The sequence below is a fragment of the Halichoerus grypus genome, chromosome 1 (assembly GCF_964656455.1).
Source record: "Halichoerus grypus chromosome 1, mHalGry1.hap1.1, whole genome shotgun sequence".
NCBI lineage: Eukaryota > Metazoa > Chordata > Mammalia > Carnivora > Phocidae > Halichoerus > Halichoerus grypus.
In genome coordinates, this window is record NC_135712.1 from 41149888 (window position 1) to 41167657 (window position 17770).

General features: G+C 35.1%; 1 protein-coding gene across 4 annotated transcripts in view; it reads left to right on the top strand.

Moving 5' to 3' along the window:
* The first annotated feature begins 801 nt into the window (after positions 1-801).
* Positions 802-17770, top strand: part of EPHA3 (EPH receptor A3) — a 350319-nt gene continuing 333350 nt past the window's right edge. For 2 of the 4 annotated variants that reach the window (XM_078060667.1, XM_078060691.1), the window contains exon 1: positions 803-1065. In XM_078060667.1, coding sequence (XP_077916793.1) covers positions 978-1065 — 88 coding nt within the window. In that variant the 5' untranslated portion in view covers positions 803-977. Of the gene's footprint in view, positions 1066-8038; positions 8155-17770 lie in introns of those variants that run through there. The other 2 variants (XM_078060754.1, XM_078060719.1) reach the window with 2 other exon arrangements.

Here is a 17770-nt window from a genome sequence, read left to right on the forward strand (position 1 = left end):
TTTATCTCATAGAACCCAGAGATCTTAACATAGATGGTGAGAGAGAGGGGTAGTGATGTGTTGTCAAGAACTTCAGGTTTGATTTGTATTATACCCACAGCACAGAAAAAAGTGAATGCTGACCAGCAGCTATTCCTGGGGCTGGGTTTGTTCACTTCCTTAGCATGGTAAAGGTTACTCCCGGTTTGGAAAACTAAAGTACACCAAATGTACACTGAAATCCCTGTGCCAAATCTATTTGAAAGCCCAGATACCATTTGGTACAGAACTGAAAAGACTTTCTGATCTGGGGTTTGTGTTAGTGTCCTTCTGCACCACAAAGGACTCATAAGAGTTATGATTTCATTGAATGTAGTAAAGTAATAATCCTAATTTTCCTTTGAATTATACAATCATCTTTGATTTTTTTTTTTTTTTTTTTTTTAACGAAAGGCTCCTGTTCTTATAATACAAACATCTTCTGGCATTTCACTTTCTTTTTCACTCACACTGCCATATGACACTCCTATCAGGGTTTCTTGTTTCTTCAGGGAATTAACCTACAGAGCATGTATAGCAAACAATAAAATAGCTCCTTTTCAATGAAAATAAAGAGCGGGTGTTTTTCCCTCCCTTCCACTGCTCACTACCACTGCCCCATCACGACTTCTGGATTTCCTGCCTATGGGCGGCGCACCCCCCCCCATCCCACCCCTTGCTCCCCAGCTCTGTGTTTCAGAGCAGTCTGCGAGTCTCCAAGTCTCCGCGTGCTGTTCCTTCCTCTGCCTCGCTCACTTCCGACGGCACTAGGACCCAGGGAAGTCCCTGAGCGAGGTTCGAGGAAAGGCAGCCAGACTCCTCCTTATCTCCAGTGTCAAACTTGACATCAGCCTGCGAGCGGAGCATGGTAACTTCTCCAGCAATCAGAGCGCTCCCCCTCACATCAGTGGCATGCTTCATGGAGATATGCTCCTCTCACTGCCCTCTGCACCAGCAACATGGATTGTCACCTCTCCATCCTCCTCCTTCTCAGCTGCTCCCTTCTCAACTGCTTCGGGGAACTGATTCTCCAACCTTCCAATGAAGGTAAGCCAGGTACAGCAAACTGCCCTGCCCCGCAGGGCTAACGCTCTTCAAAGCACGTTCTCCCGGAACCTTTTCAGGTCGTTAAGGTGCCTCAGAATAAAGCAGTTTCCTCTGAGAGTAAACTACAGATGTGCTTTTATTTTCTGCTGTCTTCTAAAAGATTTTAGGAGAGAATTTTGGATTGCCTAAACCTAAAATGTGGTTTTAATCTGATACCAATTCAAGCAATTACCTTGTTTGCCAATTTTAAGCAGAAAGAAAGGAAGAAAGAAAGAAAGAAAGAAAGAAAGAAAGAAAGAAAGAAAGAAAGAAGAAAGAAAGAGAAAAATCCTCCAGTTTTACAGCCCACGATGTTAATTGCCAAATAGGCATGGCAGTATTTTATTTCTAATTATGACCATGTAGTACTCTGAGAAGTTTAAAAGAAAATTAAACCCTCCTTGCTAGGTTCTTTAGTATGTTTAAAGGTAATGACAGGTTGCTCCTACTTAGGATCATGGCATTTATGAATGGACTAAATAAAGGGAAATCAGAGTTTGTTGAAGCTGATGGTGTGTGTGTGTGTGTGTTTATATTGCAACTGCTGTATTAAAGTGATGTGTATCCTGCCAGGCGATGGTTTGCTCTATGGTACAGGTTCTAATGAGCAGCATATGCCACATTAACATAAGTGATATTTGTAGGAATTACAATAAGCTTAGGTTGGATTCTCTTTGTTTAAGGGTTTATATATGAGTAAGGGAAAGTATTTGATGGAAAGTGAAAAGCTCCTGGGTAGGTATAGTAAATAACTGAATAACAAATTAAGAAAGAATGTCCATATGCAGCAAATGGCATTTCCTGATGTTGGGTTATTTATTTTCCTCCTAATGGGTATTCATCCCTTTTCAGTGGATTAAAGTGCAAATGTAAAATTGAGGACACTAATGTTTCCTATAAGATTGTGTATTTGACGGATACATTGCTTTTTTCATGTATACCTTTTGTGATCTATTCCTAATGATTTGTGAATACAATCACTGACTCTTAAGACAAAGTTCTCTAAATAATTGATTGTTTTAAAGCAACATTTACAACTTTGATTTCCTCTTAATCATTTTGAACTTATGACAATAACATTTAGCAATTTATTTTGCAATTTAGCAATACTGAGCAAGATGTGAAAATGCTTCATTATGTATTTTGTCACTAAAAATATATTGGCAAGCCAATACTGTTGTATATTGTATGCATTATTTCAAAAAGACAAGTAAATACTCAAAATATGTAGAAACTTTTTAATTAAGTCTAAAAACTGCTCATATTGGTGACCTACTTTCACTGCTAATAGAGCAGTTTAATTTTGTTCTTTCCTTAGTGACTGCCTTTATCAATTTGGCAGATTTCATTAAGTTTTTCTGTGTCTTTTTTTAACTGGGAAAGTGAAAATTCTAAAATATAAGGATCAAGAAAATCATCTGATCACCTATAAGTGACTTTTTTTTGTACAAATCAAATTAAAATCTTTATTTGAAAGTAATGGTCAATCATTTTTCATTGAATGAAAGGCAAGAGTAATCATTTGTATAATGAGTAACATATCAGTAAGCAAAAATTAGTGTTTGTTTAATCTTATTTTTTGAAGATATTAAAGAATTGACAATAACTAGAAGTCTAGAAATATTATTCCCGTATTGCTATGATAAATTGTATTTCTCCAGATGGAATATTTATAAACTATTTAGATAATGGATTTTACTGAATTAATAATGCACAGGGATAGAGCTGAGAGAGTCACTATTTTTGTGGAAAACATAACCTTTCAGTAAACTGCAAGAGGAAAAAAAAGACCCCTGAAACTTATTCATGCTTACATAAAATTACTGAATATTAATTTAATGAAACAGGAATAATCAAATGTAAATTTCTTTTAAGCCACACCTTGTGTATGTTTCAGTATATAATGGATATATTATTATGCAGGCAGGGATGTATATAGAAAGGGAAATATATGCCGAAAAGTGACACAATTACATTTAATTTGCTTGGATAAAAGTTTATTCATTGTTCATGGGATTATTCTTTCCAGATTATGTCCTATGAGTAGTGTTTCCTTTCCCTCCTGAGGTCATGAAGGGAAGCTTTGGAACAAAATTTAAAATGAATGATTTAACTTGAGTAATATTCGAGTGAAATTTTAAATATTAATGCAATAGCTTAGGTCTTAAAAGTTGAGTTGAACAACATGAAAAGTGAAAAATCCAAGTATGTGCCAAGATTTCCATGAAATTCTTCTAACAATGTCATTTGAATAGAAAGCAAGATGCTTCTGAAAATTCATATATTTGGTGGAAGTAATAATGATAAAATGAATCTGATTAATATAGCTTTCTGATATAAATTTTGAGAACTGAGATATAAAATACTAGGTTGCATTTAAAATATTATGTTAAAAATTATATTTCAACACCAAAGAAAATTTACTAGAAATCTACTAGTAAAATTTATTAGAATTTATTTCACAATCTATTATGAAGTTAGGCATGATAGAATTAAAAGGGAACAAAACCAAGCCATTGAGTTAATTGCTTTCCCTTGTGTGATTTTTTTTTAATTTGAGATTTGATAGTCAAATATCTATTAAAATGCCATGGGCCTATGATTAAAAAGTTAAAAAAATACTTAGAAAAAGTTTCATCTGAACTTTCCTCTTATTAATACAGTTACAAATAACTTTTTAATATGCTTTCAAGAAAATGATTCTAGGTGATACTTTCTATCACTGGCCTCCTCAACGATAATAGATTATTCATAATTTCAATGATTGCTTAAACTAACAATTGGCCTATCTACTTAAATAGAAACGTTATTAAAGCTGCATGGAACTTTGTTAAAATCTTATCAGGTCTCTGTTTACATGACACACCAATAAAAGACTTCCAATAGGAAATCAACTACTCATGGCAAAATAGGATTGCTACACTACGTGTTATTTAAGAAGTTCATATATTTGCTCCCTGTTCTGATCCCAAATGGATGATAATAATGGTAAAGAAAAATAACTTTGCAAAGAGGTAAAAACTTGCTATAAAGTGAAGTATCAATCTCTTTAGCAAAAGATAAGTTACTCTCTTTTAATACTTTTCTACATTTGAAGGAGTCTGAGGCAGAATGAACTGCTTATTCATCAGTACATAAGCACTGAATCATTTTTCTATCCAAAAGCCTTTGTAAATTAGATTAACATTTACCCATAGAGCTCTTTACATTGGAAATCAGAGTTTTCAAAATAAAAGTAAATAAAATTAAATCTGCATATTTATATACTACTTATTTTGGGAGACTTTTATTGGAGTGGCTGGGACATTGTATCTATGAAATGTATTTTACTGAACATAAATCTTCTAAGTACTAGAGGCGACTCTGTGACTGTTCAAAGCTTAAAAGTAAAATTTGCAAATGAACACTGTATACTTCCCTTTGACTATTAAGCAAATGTTGGAGATAAACATTGAAACAATGGATTATTCCCTTTTTAAAAATTACTATAAATTGGCATCTCTTTTCATATATAAACACTTATCCTCAAATAATAATACATTGTGATTGAAATATTTATGGAGACTAAGCTGTCATATCTTTATAGGTTTTTTTTTTAAGAGGTTTTACATTTGCTTTTAATAGCATTTCATCACGCTAGACTAAATAATTGAATGCATTATACATTTTTGTAATTTAATAGCTCCCCTAATAGCTCCTCCCAGCCCCCAATAGTTATAACTATGCTATTTGCCTGGAGGTAGGAGAAACCTTAATTTCACTATTTTATAACCCACAACAGTTAACACTTGACCTAGGTCATTAACAGGATTATCAGCAAATTTGTTTAAGCTTTTACTGACAACCTGAATTGCTACGATAATATTTTGATTGTGCCGGAAAGAAACTTTTAGTAACCTCTCAAAATCTATCACGAAATTAATTCATTCTGAATCTATATTTTTTCAACGACTAATATTGATAATAATAATTCAAGTGGGAAAAATGTCCATTCTCTTCCCTCTTATGTTTCATCCATTACACCATTCTAGTCCTTGTCATAAATGAGCAATTAAAAATTCTTTTAAATAATAAGTATTGTGGCAATAACAATAGATTTATAAATACAAACCAGCTATCAATTTTTCAATTTTATACTTTTTTATTATTGGTACTCTAGTTGATATCACTTTTCTGCCTATTTTAAGATTTAAGGTCAATTGGATATATTTATAACTCAGAAACAACTGGAACTATAAAAGGGAAACTACATATAATAAAACACCATTGCCACGTGTTACATCATGGCTGCATTTTATATAAAGTTGTCTTTTCCATGAAACGCTAGAAATTGGGAGCAAAAATGAAAAGCACTTAAAATTAATGTATAAAATTTTAAACAAAATATTGTAAACAATCAAAACTTGAAGGCATTTTTTTAAACATTGTTTAGTGAGTTTAGGAAATTTTGTGTGAAGTTTCTTAATTAATTGAATATAATTATGGTTTGCACCTTGCTCATATAAACAAATTAGTAGTTTTACCTTGAGTCTTAAGAAACTTATTATTGTTAAAGAAAAGATTTAGTAAAATTCTTTATCGTGTTTATATATTATCCACATGTCAATATTCAAATTTTGGTGTGTTTTTTAACACCCTCACTTCTATTAGCTTCTCACAGTACCTTTCTTTATAAAGTACCCTAAATGTTAAAACTGTTTCTGAAGCTTTGGAATTTTTCTGAAATAAAATATATGCAATTTTTAAATATCAAATAATCAGTTACATATGCAAAGGATTTTTAAAGGCAAAACATATTTCCACAGTATATTTGATTTACTAACTTCAACGCAAATGGTAAGAGCAAGGACTGTTTTTGAGAGTTACATTTTCCAAGTCATAAAATCTTCAAGAAAATATTAATAAAACTTTCCACAAATCATCAAAACTCGATAAGTTTCTATAGACATTTACTTACTAAGAAATCTGTGATGTGGGTTACCTTTGATTTTAGTCATTCCCAATGATTTTGTTTGGCATAAATACTAGATGTAAGGGGAAATATGTATATCTTGGAAGAACACTAAATTTGCAAATCATTTTCTGTCAAGATCCTCAACTTTATTTTCTAAGATACACACTTTTCCTTTAAAACATTTAATAAACGTTGTTCTTTTAATTCCTGTTTGATAAAAGATTTAGAAAAACAGATGCAGGTGTCCCCTTTTGGGTTCTGTTTTCAGAGATCTGGATTTTATCACCAGGGAGGGTCAATGCAGGGCTCTTAGAAAGTGGACAAGTGGCTTTCCACAGATTGTTCAAATAAAGGGATGACTGGTGGTGTGAAACATTCATTATATTATTCATCCAGGTATACCAAAAAGTAGGACTTGAAATTTGGTTCTCAGAAATTTGAAAACCTTAGAAAATTCTTTCCTAATGACTGTAAAAATAAAAGAAATGTTGTGACTTTTATAAAATACAAAGGATTCCAAGCCACAAATTCAACTAGGAAAACACTCCTGGTGGGAATCAGGGTGTGGGAGCAGTGTTCCCCTTAATTTTACTTTCTGGGTCTCTGTTACAAGCTGCCTAGTATCAGGTAGTTCTTGAAACCTGGCAGGAGGTTTTCTCTTGGAAAAGTCTGAAAGTCAGCAAGTTTTAGTTTGCCTCCTACCAGCTTTCTCCGAAATAAAAAAGGGTGGTCAATTACAAAGAAAAAAAGGTCTTTGAAAGTGAAAAGAAAATAAAAAGTTGATTAAAAAGATGGAGAAGTAGAGACGTGCAAAGATTCTAAAACCAATGTTAATATATAAATATTTTGCTTAAAAAGAAAATATTTATCACTTAAAACATCTGGCTAATCAATTTTTATTAAAACCCGAAAAACCTGCACACTGAACAAAAAAAGGGGGGTGGTTGCGTTGTTTCTTCTCTAAAGTTTATACAACTTTTGATTTTCCCCAGAAGAAAATATTTTATCCAGGAAAGTTTTAAGAGTGTACGCCAAAGAATGCTTCCCCCTTTGGATGCCTGAGCAAATGCATGCGGAGGGTGGATGGAATCAAAACCAGTTCAGCAAATAAAGCCTCCAACTTGGAGTGATGTTATTAAACTGGAAGCCCTGAGTGTGCAGCCCCCTCCCTCCGTTCATTTTCTAAACCATGTCCTGCTGTTCCAGTCAAAGCAAAGGGTGAAAATCCACATAATCCAAACCAACATGGTGAAGTCAGAATAATAGGCGAGGAAGGAGGGGGAAAACAAGTGGCAGCACTGTACAAACAAACTGTTGTGAATAATCTCAGCCATGGGGACTGGGTGGCCACAGAAGGGGATGACGGCGTTTCTTTTTCTTCGCGTTACGCCTCCCATATTTGATGAAACAATATTGATTACACTTCAGACGTGTGCTCTGAGAAATTTTGGGAGGAAGCAGGGCTTCGCGGGTAGTGACAGCAATGTGGCAGCTGAGAGATGAGCAAGCGCTCCTCGTTGCCACCACACCCACTACCAGGGCATCTAAACTGCAAACTATTTCGTCGGCAGAAACAGGCTCAGTGGTGCGGAGGGAAAACAGGGTCTCCCAAGAATTCATTACTTTTTCTCTCTACATTGGCTTAAAGATCAAATCATAAATACTCAACTCCGGGTCCGCGTCCCCCAGCCCCAGCCCCAGCCCCTGCCCTCCGGGAGGCGGTGGTTCTTTGTGAGCGAGTGTCTCGGCGCCTGGCTGCCGCAAACGCACTCAGCTGGCCCCGGCCTCCCGCAGGCGGGCGGGGCGGCGGTCGCATGCGGAGCTCCCGCTGCTGCGGGCTTCCTCCGGGCGGCGGGGCCGGGCGCTCTGAGCCGGGCGGAGGGTGGATGTGAGCGGCGCGAGGGCGCCAAGTTACCCAAACCGAGCGCGGGCTGCAGACCCGGGCGGGCGAGAGGTAAACGTGCGCCCTCTGCCTGCTGCCGCGGAGCTGCTGGCGCTCGCAGAGGCGGTGACCGCCTCACCACCTGGATTCTCCTCACCTGGGGCTCGGCTCGGTCGGGCCCCCCCAGAAAGCGCGAGCGCCTAGGATGCGCCAGGTACGTCCTTTCACGGGAGACTGTGACCGGACAGCTTTGTCGCCCGCGCCCCATTACTCTCAGCCAGCCTCTTGAGCTTGGCGTCCGGAAGTGGCGCGGTCTCCTTTCCATAGGAGTTCACGGAGCCACCACTTGACAAGTGGAGGAGGGGGATATCTGCAGGCTTCTAGAACGAACTCCCTGCAGTGTAGGGAAAGCGCCTGGTACCCCCCTGGTGCTCTGTTGGGAAGCACAGGAGCGCCTGGGACGTCCAGTTGTCATGCTTGCTGCTGTCTGACCCGACCTCTCGACTATTTTTTGGTCTTCCAGCCGATCTTTCCTTCAGTTCTTAAGGCGCTAAACTAAAATGAGCCTACCCCCCCCCCCCCGCCCCCGGTTTTCTTTAAAGCCACCTACTCACGCCACCTGTTAGGCCCCTCGTGAGAGCGATAAGGGACATGTTCCATAAATTACCCCCCACCCCTGTGCACAACTGTTTTCTCCTGCAGCCCCATATTTGATTGGCACCGTTTTATTAAAACAGGATTTTCCCTGTTCGGATTTTGCGAGTAAACTTGGAATGGGCTAGAAAGTGTTTCTGGGAGCGCTGCCATCGAGGTAGGTTAGTAGTAGGATGATGCTGATGCTGATGTTTCCGTGGTTGTGTTGGAACTTTAGTATTTTTCATAAAAGATAGAATTGTTGAATCCAGGGGATTCCGAGACTAAATATGGCCTTGGTGCCATGCCCAACATTGCGGTAATAATTGTACAGAATTCGCTGGCTGGAAAGAATTTTTCCCCTACATTATCATTCACAATTTACTGGACCTCATTTAATCATTAAGACAGCCCTAAGGTAGGTATGATGACACCTTCCATTGTTACAATTGAGGAAACTGAGGAAACAAATCATAATAAAGTAGTAACCGAGCCAGGCCCTTTCTTGTCTTTGTCTTTTGATTTTAACCTCATATGTTTTCTCATGTATGCCAATGCCTATGAAGGAGGGAGGCATCCTTCTTTTCAGGAGAAGCCTTAGCTTTTGAATCTTAATCCTAGTGACTAGCTAATTTGTCCTGTGACTTTGCAAGAATAACTTACAAATACCCAGAGTAATGGAACGAAAAATTGTGCTTCGGAGTACTTTTAAGAAAGTGCTTCAAAGAGTACTTAGAAACGGCATAGTTTTTTGCACTCATAAGTTAATGATTATTTGCATGAGTGGGGGACACACCAAGAAAATAATGTAAAGAAAATTTGATGTGGACAGAGGAATAGGAGAAAATGTCTGTGTTGCCTTTTCTTCACATGTTTTTACCTCTGTCTCTCCTTCCTGACACTCCAACACTCCTTTCCTCGTGCTGGAAAGAAGATTTTGTCGGGAATTCCATACACAGATTGTGAGGCAATTATCAATATAACGCAAATATTATTATTTAGAGTTTTATATAATAAAAACAGTGTGAATTAACTGTTGGAATTGTCATGGAAGTCAGTAATGGGGAAAATAGAATATGGTCTAAAAAGTAGACTTTATTCCTTGTGGAAACTTTTTCCTATTTAAAAGATAATTTATATATTAAGATGAGAAAATAAATTATAATGATTTATCTTCTCTTTCATAAAAACACTTGTACTCTATTTAAGTGGAGGCATTGAGAAAAGGTAGCTAAAACATGGTTTTGAAAGGTAGCAAATTAAGTTGGGGCAATTATATTTTTCATGTGGGTACTTCAGCACATATGTTTTGCATTAATTGCTGCAATAAATTTTGGTAACCTGGCAAAGAGCAAAAACAGCATATTGATGACATTCGTCTTCCAAATCAGAAAGCTGCTTTTAGTATCTTGCTTTCTTTATTGTAATGTACCAAAAAAGCAAACCAAACCAAAACAAAACAAAAAAAACTAACGTGTTATCCTTTATGTTTCCAACGAATGATTCAACCAGTCAAGCTATTGGCACATTTTGCCATAAACAAAAGTGAGGGCTTAGCAACAAACTTTTTTTTCTTGCTTCTGGATAATTAGAGTCAACAACTACTTTCCCTATTTTTAAACTTTTTTATTTATGTTTGAGTTTGTGGAACTCTCTCATTCAAGAAAATACAAACTTGACCTTAAAGTCTCCAAACTGAGTTGCCTCTTGTTTCAAGACAAAAATCTTGACTAATTACATGGTAAGGTCTCAAAAGATACAGGAGCAAAGGGATAAGCCAGAGTTAATTTTGTTGCTGATTAATCAATATCAAAATGGTTTCGTCTTGAATTTCCCATATGTTCATTAAGGTAAGGTTAATTTATCTTCTTTCAAATAATAAAGAAAGATAGATGAATAAATTCTACAGGCCCAGTAAAAAGTAATACCTGCCCTTTACCCCCCATCCTTTCCCTCCCTTGATAAAAATATAAGGCTTTAAAATTAACTTTTTGTCAATGATAAAGTTGGTTGGCTTCCAATCAGTATGAAATTTAGACGTTCTCTCTCTACCTTGGGGTGACTAAGGGCAACAGCGAACAGCTCGTTTGTAGTTAACATGTATTTATTTCCTGATTTTCAAATCTAATCTATCAATTAATACAAATCTGTAGGTTTTGGAAAGATATATTTATTTATTGCATACAATGGTAGTTTTCACACTAAGGAGAAGTTAAGCTGGGAGGCCACTTTGAAGCACTGTGTGTGTGTATATATGTGTGTGTGTGTGTGTGTGTGTGTGTGTGTGTGTGTGTGTGTGTGTGTGTGTGTCTGTATGCGTCTGTATCACCATTTGTCCCTGTACAAAAAAGAACTATCACCACACTGTGGGCACAATTTTATGAATGAATGTACACCTTTTTGAATCAAGATGGTATGAAATTCTGTTTCTCTGAATTACAAATTGGTGATGAGGAAAAATAAAAATAACCATGTTTAAGTTATTTGTCATTATCTAATTTTATAAATTTTCCCCAACTGGACCCCTTAATCTACCTATTATATTCAAAGATGGCATAAAGCTAGAATTATGTCCAAATTGTGATTTTTTCCCTTTCATATGCCAAAGCTATTTATGGTTGGTTTTGCATTTTAACTGAATATAAAGAACTGGCATAATCATAGAAATTATAAATAGAAATTAAATTGGGTTGTTATTCTTTTATTAGGTATATAAACTCCATCAAATATAGCTATCCCTAAATTTTGAAAATGTTTTTAAAGAAGCGGAATAAAAGGGAATAGTGTTTTTCTCTTGGTTTACTTTTATGATCTGTTTTACATAGATAAGTTAATACTCATTTACATTAGATAACTCAAAAAAGACAAACTCAGATTTTATTATGGTGTTATCAACATTTCTGATCTGAAATTTTAATGTTTGATAGCCTTTGTTTTTTCAAAAATGATTTTCAGTCATAATCATATGTATTTCATCTGAATGAACAGGCTTCCTTAAACATTTGTATATTGAATAAGGACATTGTTTTTCTTCTCTTTCTTTACAAGCAATGTCCAAAATTATTCCAAATGCGTATATCTTTTAAAAATCTATATAGAATTAAGAAAAATACTAAAGGTGATCCTTTGGAAACTAATTAAGAATATTTTATTCTATGTTTGCCCGGGTTTGCAGTAGGTTTACTACTCTAAGTTAATAGTGACAACTTAGAAACTCAAATTTAATTTCAGAGCCACAAATCTAAAAACCATTAAAATGAATCAAGAAAAATGTTAAGAAAAACATAACTCATGATTGCATGTCAAAAAGGAACCATCCCCAATTAGAAGCTTTTGTATGCTGTTCATATTGACTACACTACCAAGAAAAATCACATAGAGGTTTTTCCGAATTCTACCTTTTCTTGCAGTGATACATTAAAAGTTTTCTATCACCAGCACTAATACTTTGATTTTTTTTCCCTTGACACCATACTTCTAAGATGGAAAGTTTTGAATTAAACTGATAAGCATGTGACCACCCTCACTGGATCCTTTGTGGGCCTCTATAGAAACCCATATTTATACCTTGAAGAGTTTGTTTATATGTGTGCGTGTCTTTGTCTGTAGCTATCAGTCCTGATGTGTGACGTAAAGTCCAGATGTAGTTGTCCCCCAGAATATGATGAAGCCAAATCTAGACCCTGATTTTACTTTTCCAGAAATTTAAATCAATTTATTCTGCAAGGGGTATCTTTTGAAATTAAAAAAAAAATAACATGTTTTGTGGCATAATGATGTGCAGAGAATGTTCTTAAGTTGAAATTAAATGTTATCACTACACTTTTTTTTCTGTGCTAAAATTTGAATCCTTATATCCAAGGGTTTCCAGGAGTATTTTATTTCTGAAAGAAATGCTGTAGTAGAATTGTTCAAAATAAGCAAATGTGCTTATTTTGTTTCATTTTCTTTTTTTTTTTTTTAAGATTTTATTTATTTATTTATTTGAGAGAGAGAGAGAGAGTGAGAGAGGAAACACAAGCAGGGGAAGTGGGAGAGGGAGAAGCAGGCTTCCCGCCGAGCAGGGAGCCCGATGCAGGGCTCGATCTCAGGACCCCGGGATCATGACCTGAGCCGAAGGCAGACGCTTAATGACTGAGCCACCCAGGCACCCCTATTTTGTTTCATTTTCATAGCCATCAGTCAAATCCTGACTGAACAGATAGCTTTCATTTAGTAGTTGATGGTTGATAATCAAGATTTTATGATTAAAATATTTATTCCAAGTCAGCTTCAATTTATGGTGTGAAGGCAAAATGTATATACTAAGGTTTGAATACGTATTTGCCTTAGTGATTATTTTTATAATTTAATAATTGCATAACATATTTTCATTTTTCACTTTTTAATCTGTCAGAAAAGTCTTTCTGAATTAGAAATAAACAAGTTCTGTTATTTCCAGAACACTTTAAAAGGCAAAATATGTTGGAAAAGTACAGTGTTAATATAATCATTAATGTTCTACTTTTAGTAACTTTTACATTTTGGGAAACACATTTTACTTGTCTAAATGATTCATAATATCAGGTGACAATGCACAGAAACAGAGACCTGTTCTTCTAGGCACTGTTATTAAAGCTGGGGTAGTTAACTCACTAAAACTTCACTGACAGTAGACCATCCCCACTCATTTATGTGAAAGGACTATTTTGTTGTAAGAACACATTCCGTAGTGATAATTTGATAGCTGTTTTCTCCATAATAGTATGAGATTAGAGTGACCTTTATATTTCTCAGATTAAGAAGGGAAAAAAAAAAAGGAGAAAGCTTTAACACATTAGGAACAGCACAGGGTTTCCATTTATTGATGTGTCCAGGTTTAAAGCAGAATTTTGTTCTGTGTTTCTGTCATTTCCTTGAACAACCCTAGTCATTAAAACACAGACATCTTACTGTGAGACTGTGTGTTTTGAGTCCAAGGAGATCTCCCTGCTCTTGGCAAAGATTGAGATGAGGCAGCTAATTACAGTTTCTTCTATAATTAGGACCTGTATAGAAGTAAATCCAAGATTATTGCTCAGGAGGAAAAGCTAATAAGAAAGAATAAGTTGAAAGTATACCACCTTATCCAGAAATCTGCTTATATCACATAAATAAGCCATTAAAATACCATGTGACAAAAGGGATTATTTTTTTCACAGAACTGCTAGCACTACAGAATTTTTTCTTGAATTTTTGCATAATGATTTTAGCTGGCAACTGGATGGAGAAATTATCATGAATTAATATTTTTCTGTGACACAAAATGCCTGTAAAATTTAACAGAGTTTTCAGGAAGATTTATCTGCACACAATAAGTTATAGTTGACTTTATTTATAATCTAAAAAAATTATATAAATTTTAGTCTATAAAATACAATATTAACTCGATCTATTGAAACTGTTTTAGTTATATTTAGGTAGAAATAAATATAAACAGGAAGCCTATGGGAGATATTAAATTAAGAATATGTAATCACAGTAGGTAAAAGTTATGTTGAAATATGTAAGTACATCAATCAAACTTTGACTTCTCTAAATTTTTTCTCAATGGCATATCCTGGTATGTATAATAAAATGAAAAGCTGAGCTTTGGTGGACTTCTGTCAGAAAATACATCTTGGTTTTTTGATTCCATGTTATGGTTGACCAGAGTACTACACAGAGAATTACAACACCCAGAATAAAATTTATCACTTCCTGTATCATTTTCTTCTATTTGTGACATTTAAGTGCAACCTAGGAGCAGATTAAAGGACCCTTCTGCTATCTGTAACCTAGAGCAAAGCTACTCTTTTTATCATAACAGAAAGTGATGAAAATGATAAAGATGAGTAGTGTACAAGAAATGTGGCTGGGACAATGACAGTGATAGTGTGAACAGAAAAGGAAATGTCATTCTTCTTTAGTAAATGCAAGACATAATCAAAGGATGGGTTTCTTTTCTGTTGTAGTGGTTCTATAGTTATTTGCAATTGGCTTTAAAGGCACCTTAGCTGAAGGTTTCACAAGAAAACATGTTTCTCGTTGTAAGAGTCTGAAATTCTTTAGCCATTAAACCCCTCTGATCACCTAGAAGTAATTATTTGATAATTTTTTATAATTCAATATTTTCATACAGTGCAACTAGCATTTCACAAAATGCAAATAGCATTACTATAAAGCATAGTGATATGTTATTAGATAATTGAAACGGTCTTCCACTTCAGAAAGAAATTGTGTCATTTAATTTTAAAAATTATTTTAGCAATGTCTGCATATTTGCAGCCCTTAATCTACAAGATGGAATATTAGTTTAATTCTCTTCTTTCTAGGTGGACACATAGTCACGTGAATCAGAACTTTGAAGTGCCCTTGAAAAAAATCTTGGCATGTTAATGGTTCTCTGAGTGAAAAGTCCAGAAATTTATGTCTTAAAATTTTAATCTGTCCTCACTAACTGGTAGTATTTATTGAAAAAAATTATTTCAATAATCGAATCCTTTAAAAAACTTTATTGCATTATTATTAAGAAGGGAAGGAGGTATAAGTTCCTGGTACAGACAATTCTTCATAACACTGTTAATACAAATGAACCAAGGAGTGGACATTTATTTGGTTGTCTTTCTGTTATGATGGAGGATAGGAAAAAAGAGAGAGCAAGACTCCTGGACATCTTTTTTTTTTTTTTTTTTTTTTTTTTAAGATTTTATTTATTTATTTGACAGAGAGAGAGGGAGAGAGAGAAAGAGCACAAGCAGGGGGATCAGCAGGCAGAGAAGAGGGAGAAGCTGGCTCCCCACTGAGCAGGGAGCCTGATGAAATGTGGGCCTTAGATCCCAGGACCCTGGGATCATGACCTGAGCCTAAGGCAGGCGCTTAACTGACTGAGCCACTCAGGCGCCCCAAAACTCCTGGATATCTTAAATCCACAATCCAGATGGGTGGGAAAAGTGACAGTAAAAATAAGTGGCAGGAATGACAACAAGGTTTCCTTCTTTCTAGAAGTACTCATTCCAATCTGAGCCAACTTATTCTAATCTTTGTTCTTACTCCTGTACTCCATTCTACCCTTTCTAATTCCCATCAGAGACCATACTTCCTTTTGTTCAGCAAATCTCACATTAGTGCCCACCTGAAAGCCAACTCAATGAGTTTGAAAAAAGATTCCCTTACAGTTTTCATGAATGTAAACTCCTTTACCCATTCATACATCTTTTCTGTTTAAAAGCGCTAAGTTTAGACAGGGTAAAGCATGTGAAAGAAACCCAGAACCATATCCATCCAGACTTTGGACAGTGATTTCCAAATACAATTTTGCCAAAAAGCACTTATTTGTATCTCTGCTCACAGTCAGAACATTTTAAAATGTGTCCAGTTGAAATCACTTTAAGAAGTTAATATATGCTATAGAGCCCTTTAAATTGAAAATATTTTTTAAAGAGAAAATATTCTGAACTTAATGAAATGACATGTTTCCTGTTATAAAACAAAAATATTTGGAAATCATACAATTAGAATATGAACACTGGTAAGGAACAATTTATATATTTGAAAAATAATCTGGCATGAGGCAGTTATTAAAGAATTAAGCCATCCTCCGTCTGACCTTAAGAATAATTTCCTAACTCTTTTTTGTTAGAATTCATAATTGTGGACTCAAAATTTTTTCAGCAATTGAAATAAACCTTCCACATTGCAAATCATCATTAAAACTCAAAAAACTACAATATAGTTGTATATCACAGTTCTATCTGCTTCTTCCATGTGCCCCAACATTTGTATGTTGGTACCACTGAAAGGCTACGATCAGGGTCTACCTCTATTTTGGGAGAGAAAAGCATTAGTAACCCAAGTTCTTGAGTGATTCAGTGTCAGGTTCAATATGTTATATTGCAATGTTGGATTTAGTTGATGTATACAGAGAAATCACTCGCAACACGCTGACTTTCAAATTCCATTAGCTTTCTCTTTTTCTTATTTCAATTATGCTACACTCAGACTGCTGCACAGCAGATCACAGGAGACTTGAGGTTGTATCCTGGGAAGTCCCAGTTTAGCAATCATTCACTTTAAAGTGGCTAGTATTCTTAGATTCTGCTTTTCTTATTTGGCTATAAACAAAAGGCACCATATAAACTCAAAATAAATGCTTTTAAAAAGTGTTTTGATGTCACTATTCTTTTCTGTTAGGTTATATATCCATGGTTGATTATAGATAGATTTCAGAAACCAAAATGGTACGGTTGTTAGTTCAGGTATTAATTTTACAAGAACACTGAATCTGTATAGCATGTTATAAACTCATGGTGGCTTTAAATACATTTATATTATTTGATCATCACATGATGCAACACTGTGAGATAACCAGGGCAGAAGTAATTATGTTTGATAGACAACAGAATCAGAATCATGAGTAATGATGCTATTGTGTTTTCTTCATTCACGCAAAATGGTGTGTACTAAAAATTCCATTTCTGAGAAAATGAAATAAATTTAATTAATCTATTACACTTATTTAATTGACAGTGCGAGATAATTCTTTTTGACTTGGTTATTCTCTTTTGAGTAGACACCAAATGCTGATGTGATTAGTCCAGTCCTTTTTCCCTCATTATCATCAGAGAAAACTAAAAGGTATTTAGTTCTTTAGTTAACAAACTACATTCCAATGAGTCATTTACTAAATGGAGACAATATTCATAACTTCTTTGCCTCAAACACTTTTTTCCTCTGGTTACTAATACTGGAATTAAATCAGCCATTTATCTTAGCATGTTGAGTGACATATTCATCATTTAGTACATACTCAGTTATTACACACATGCACAAATACATTGAACCATTTAGACCCCTAAAGGGATTGCAAATATGATCTAATGATTTATGAATATTGGCATTGTAAATTCTATGCAACTCATATGTAAAACTCCGAGAAATCAACTAATGAATGATAGAACTGTCCAACTAGGCTTCATCAATCAAACTTATCTATCAGAATGAATGTTGGTAAGATACTTTACTCTGAAGGGGAAGATGTATTCTCATATTTTCAAAAATTCTCTAACATTGATTAATCTGAAATATTATCTGTAACATTGATTAATTGGTAGAGGGTTTTTAAAAATCATTTTGACAGATAATTTCAGTATAATTAAGCATACTGTTCATTTCCAAACTGATATCCTGGGAAATAATAC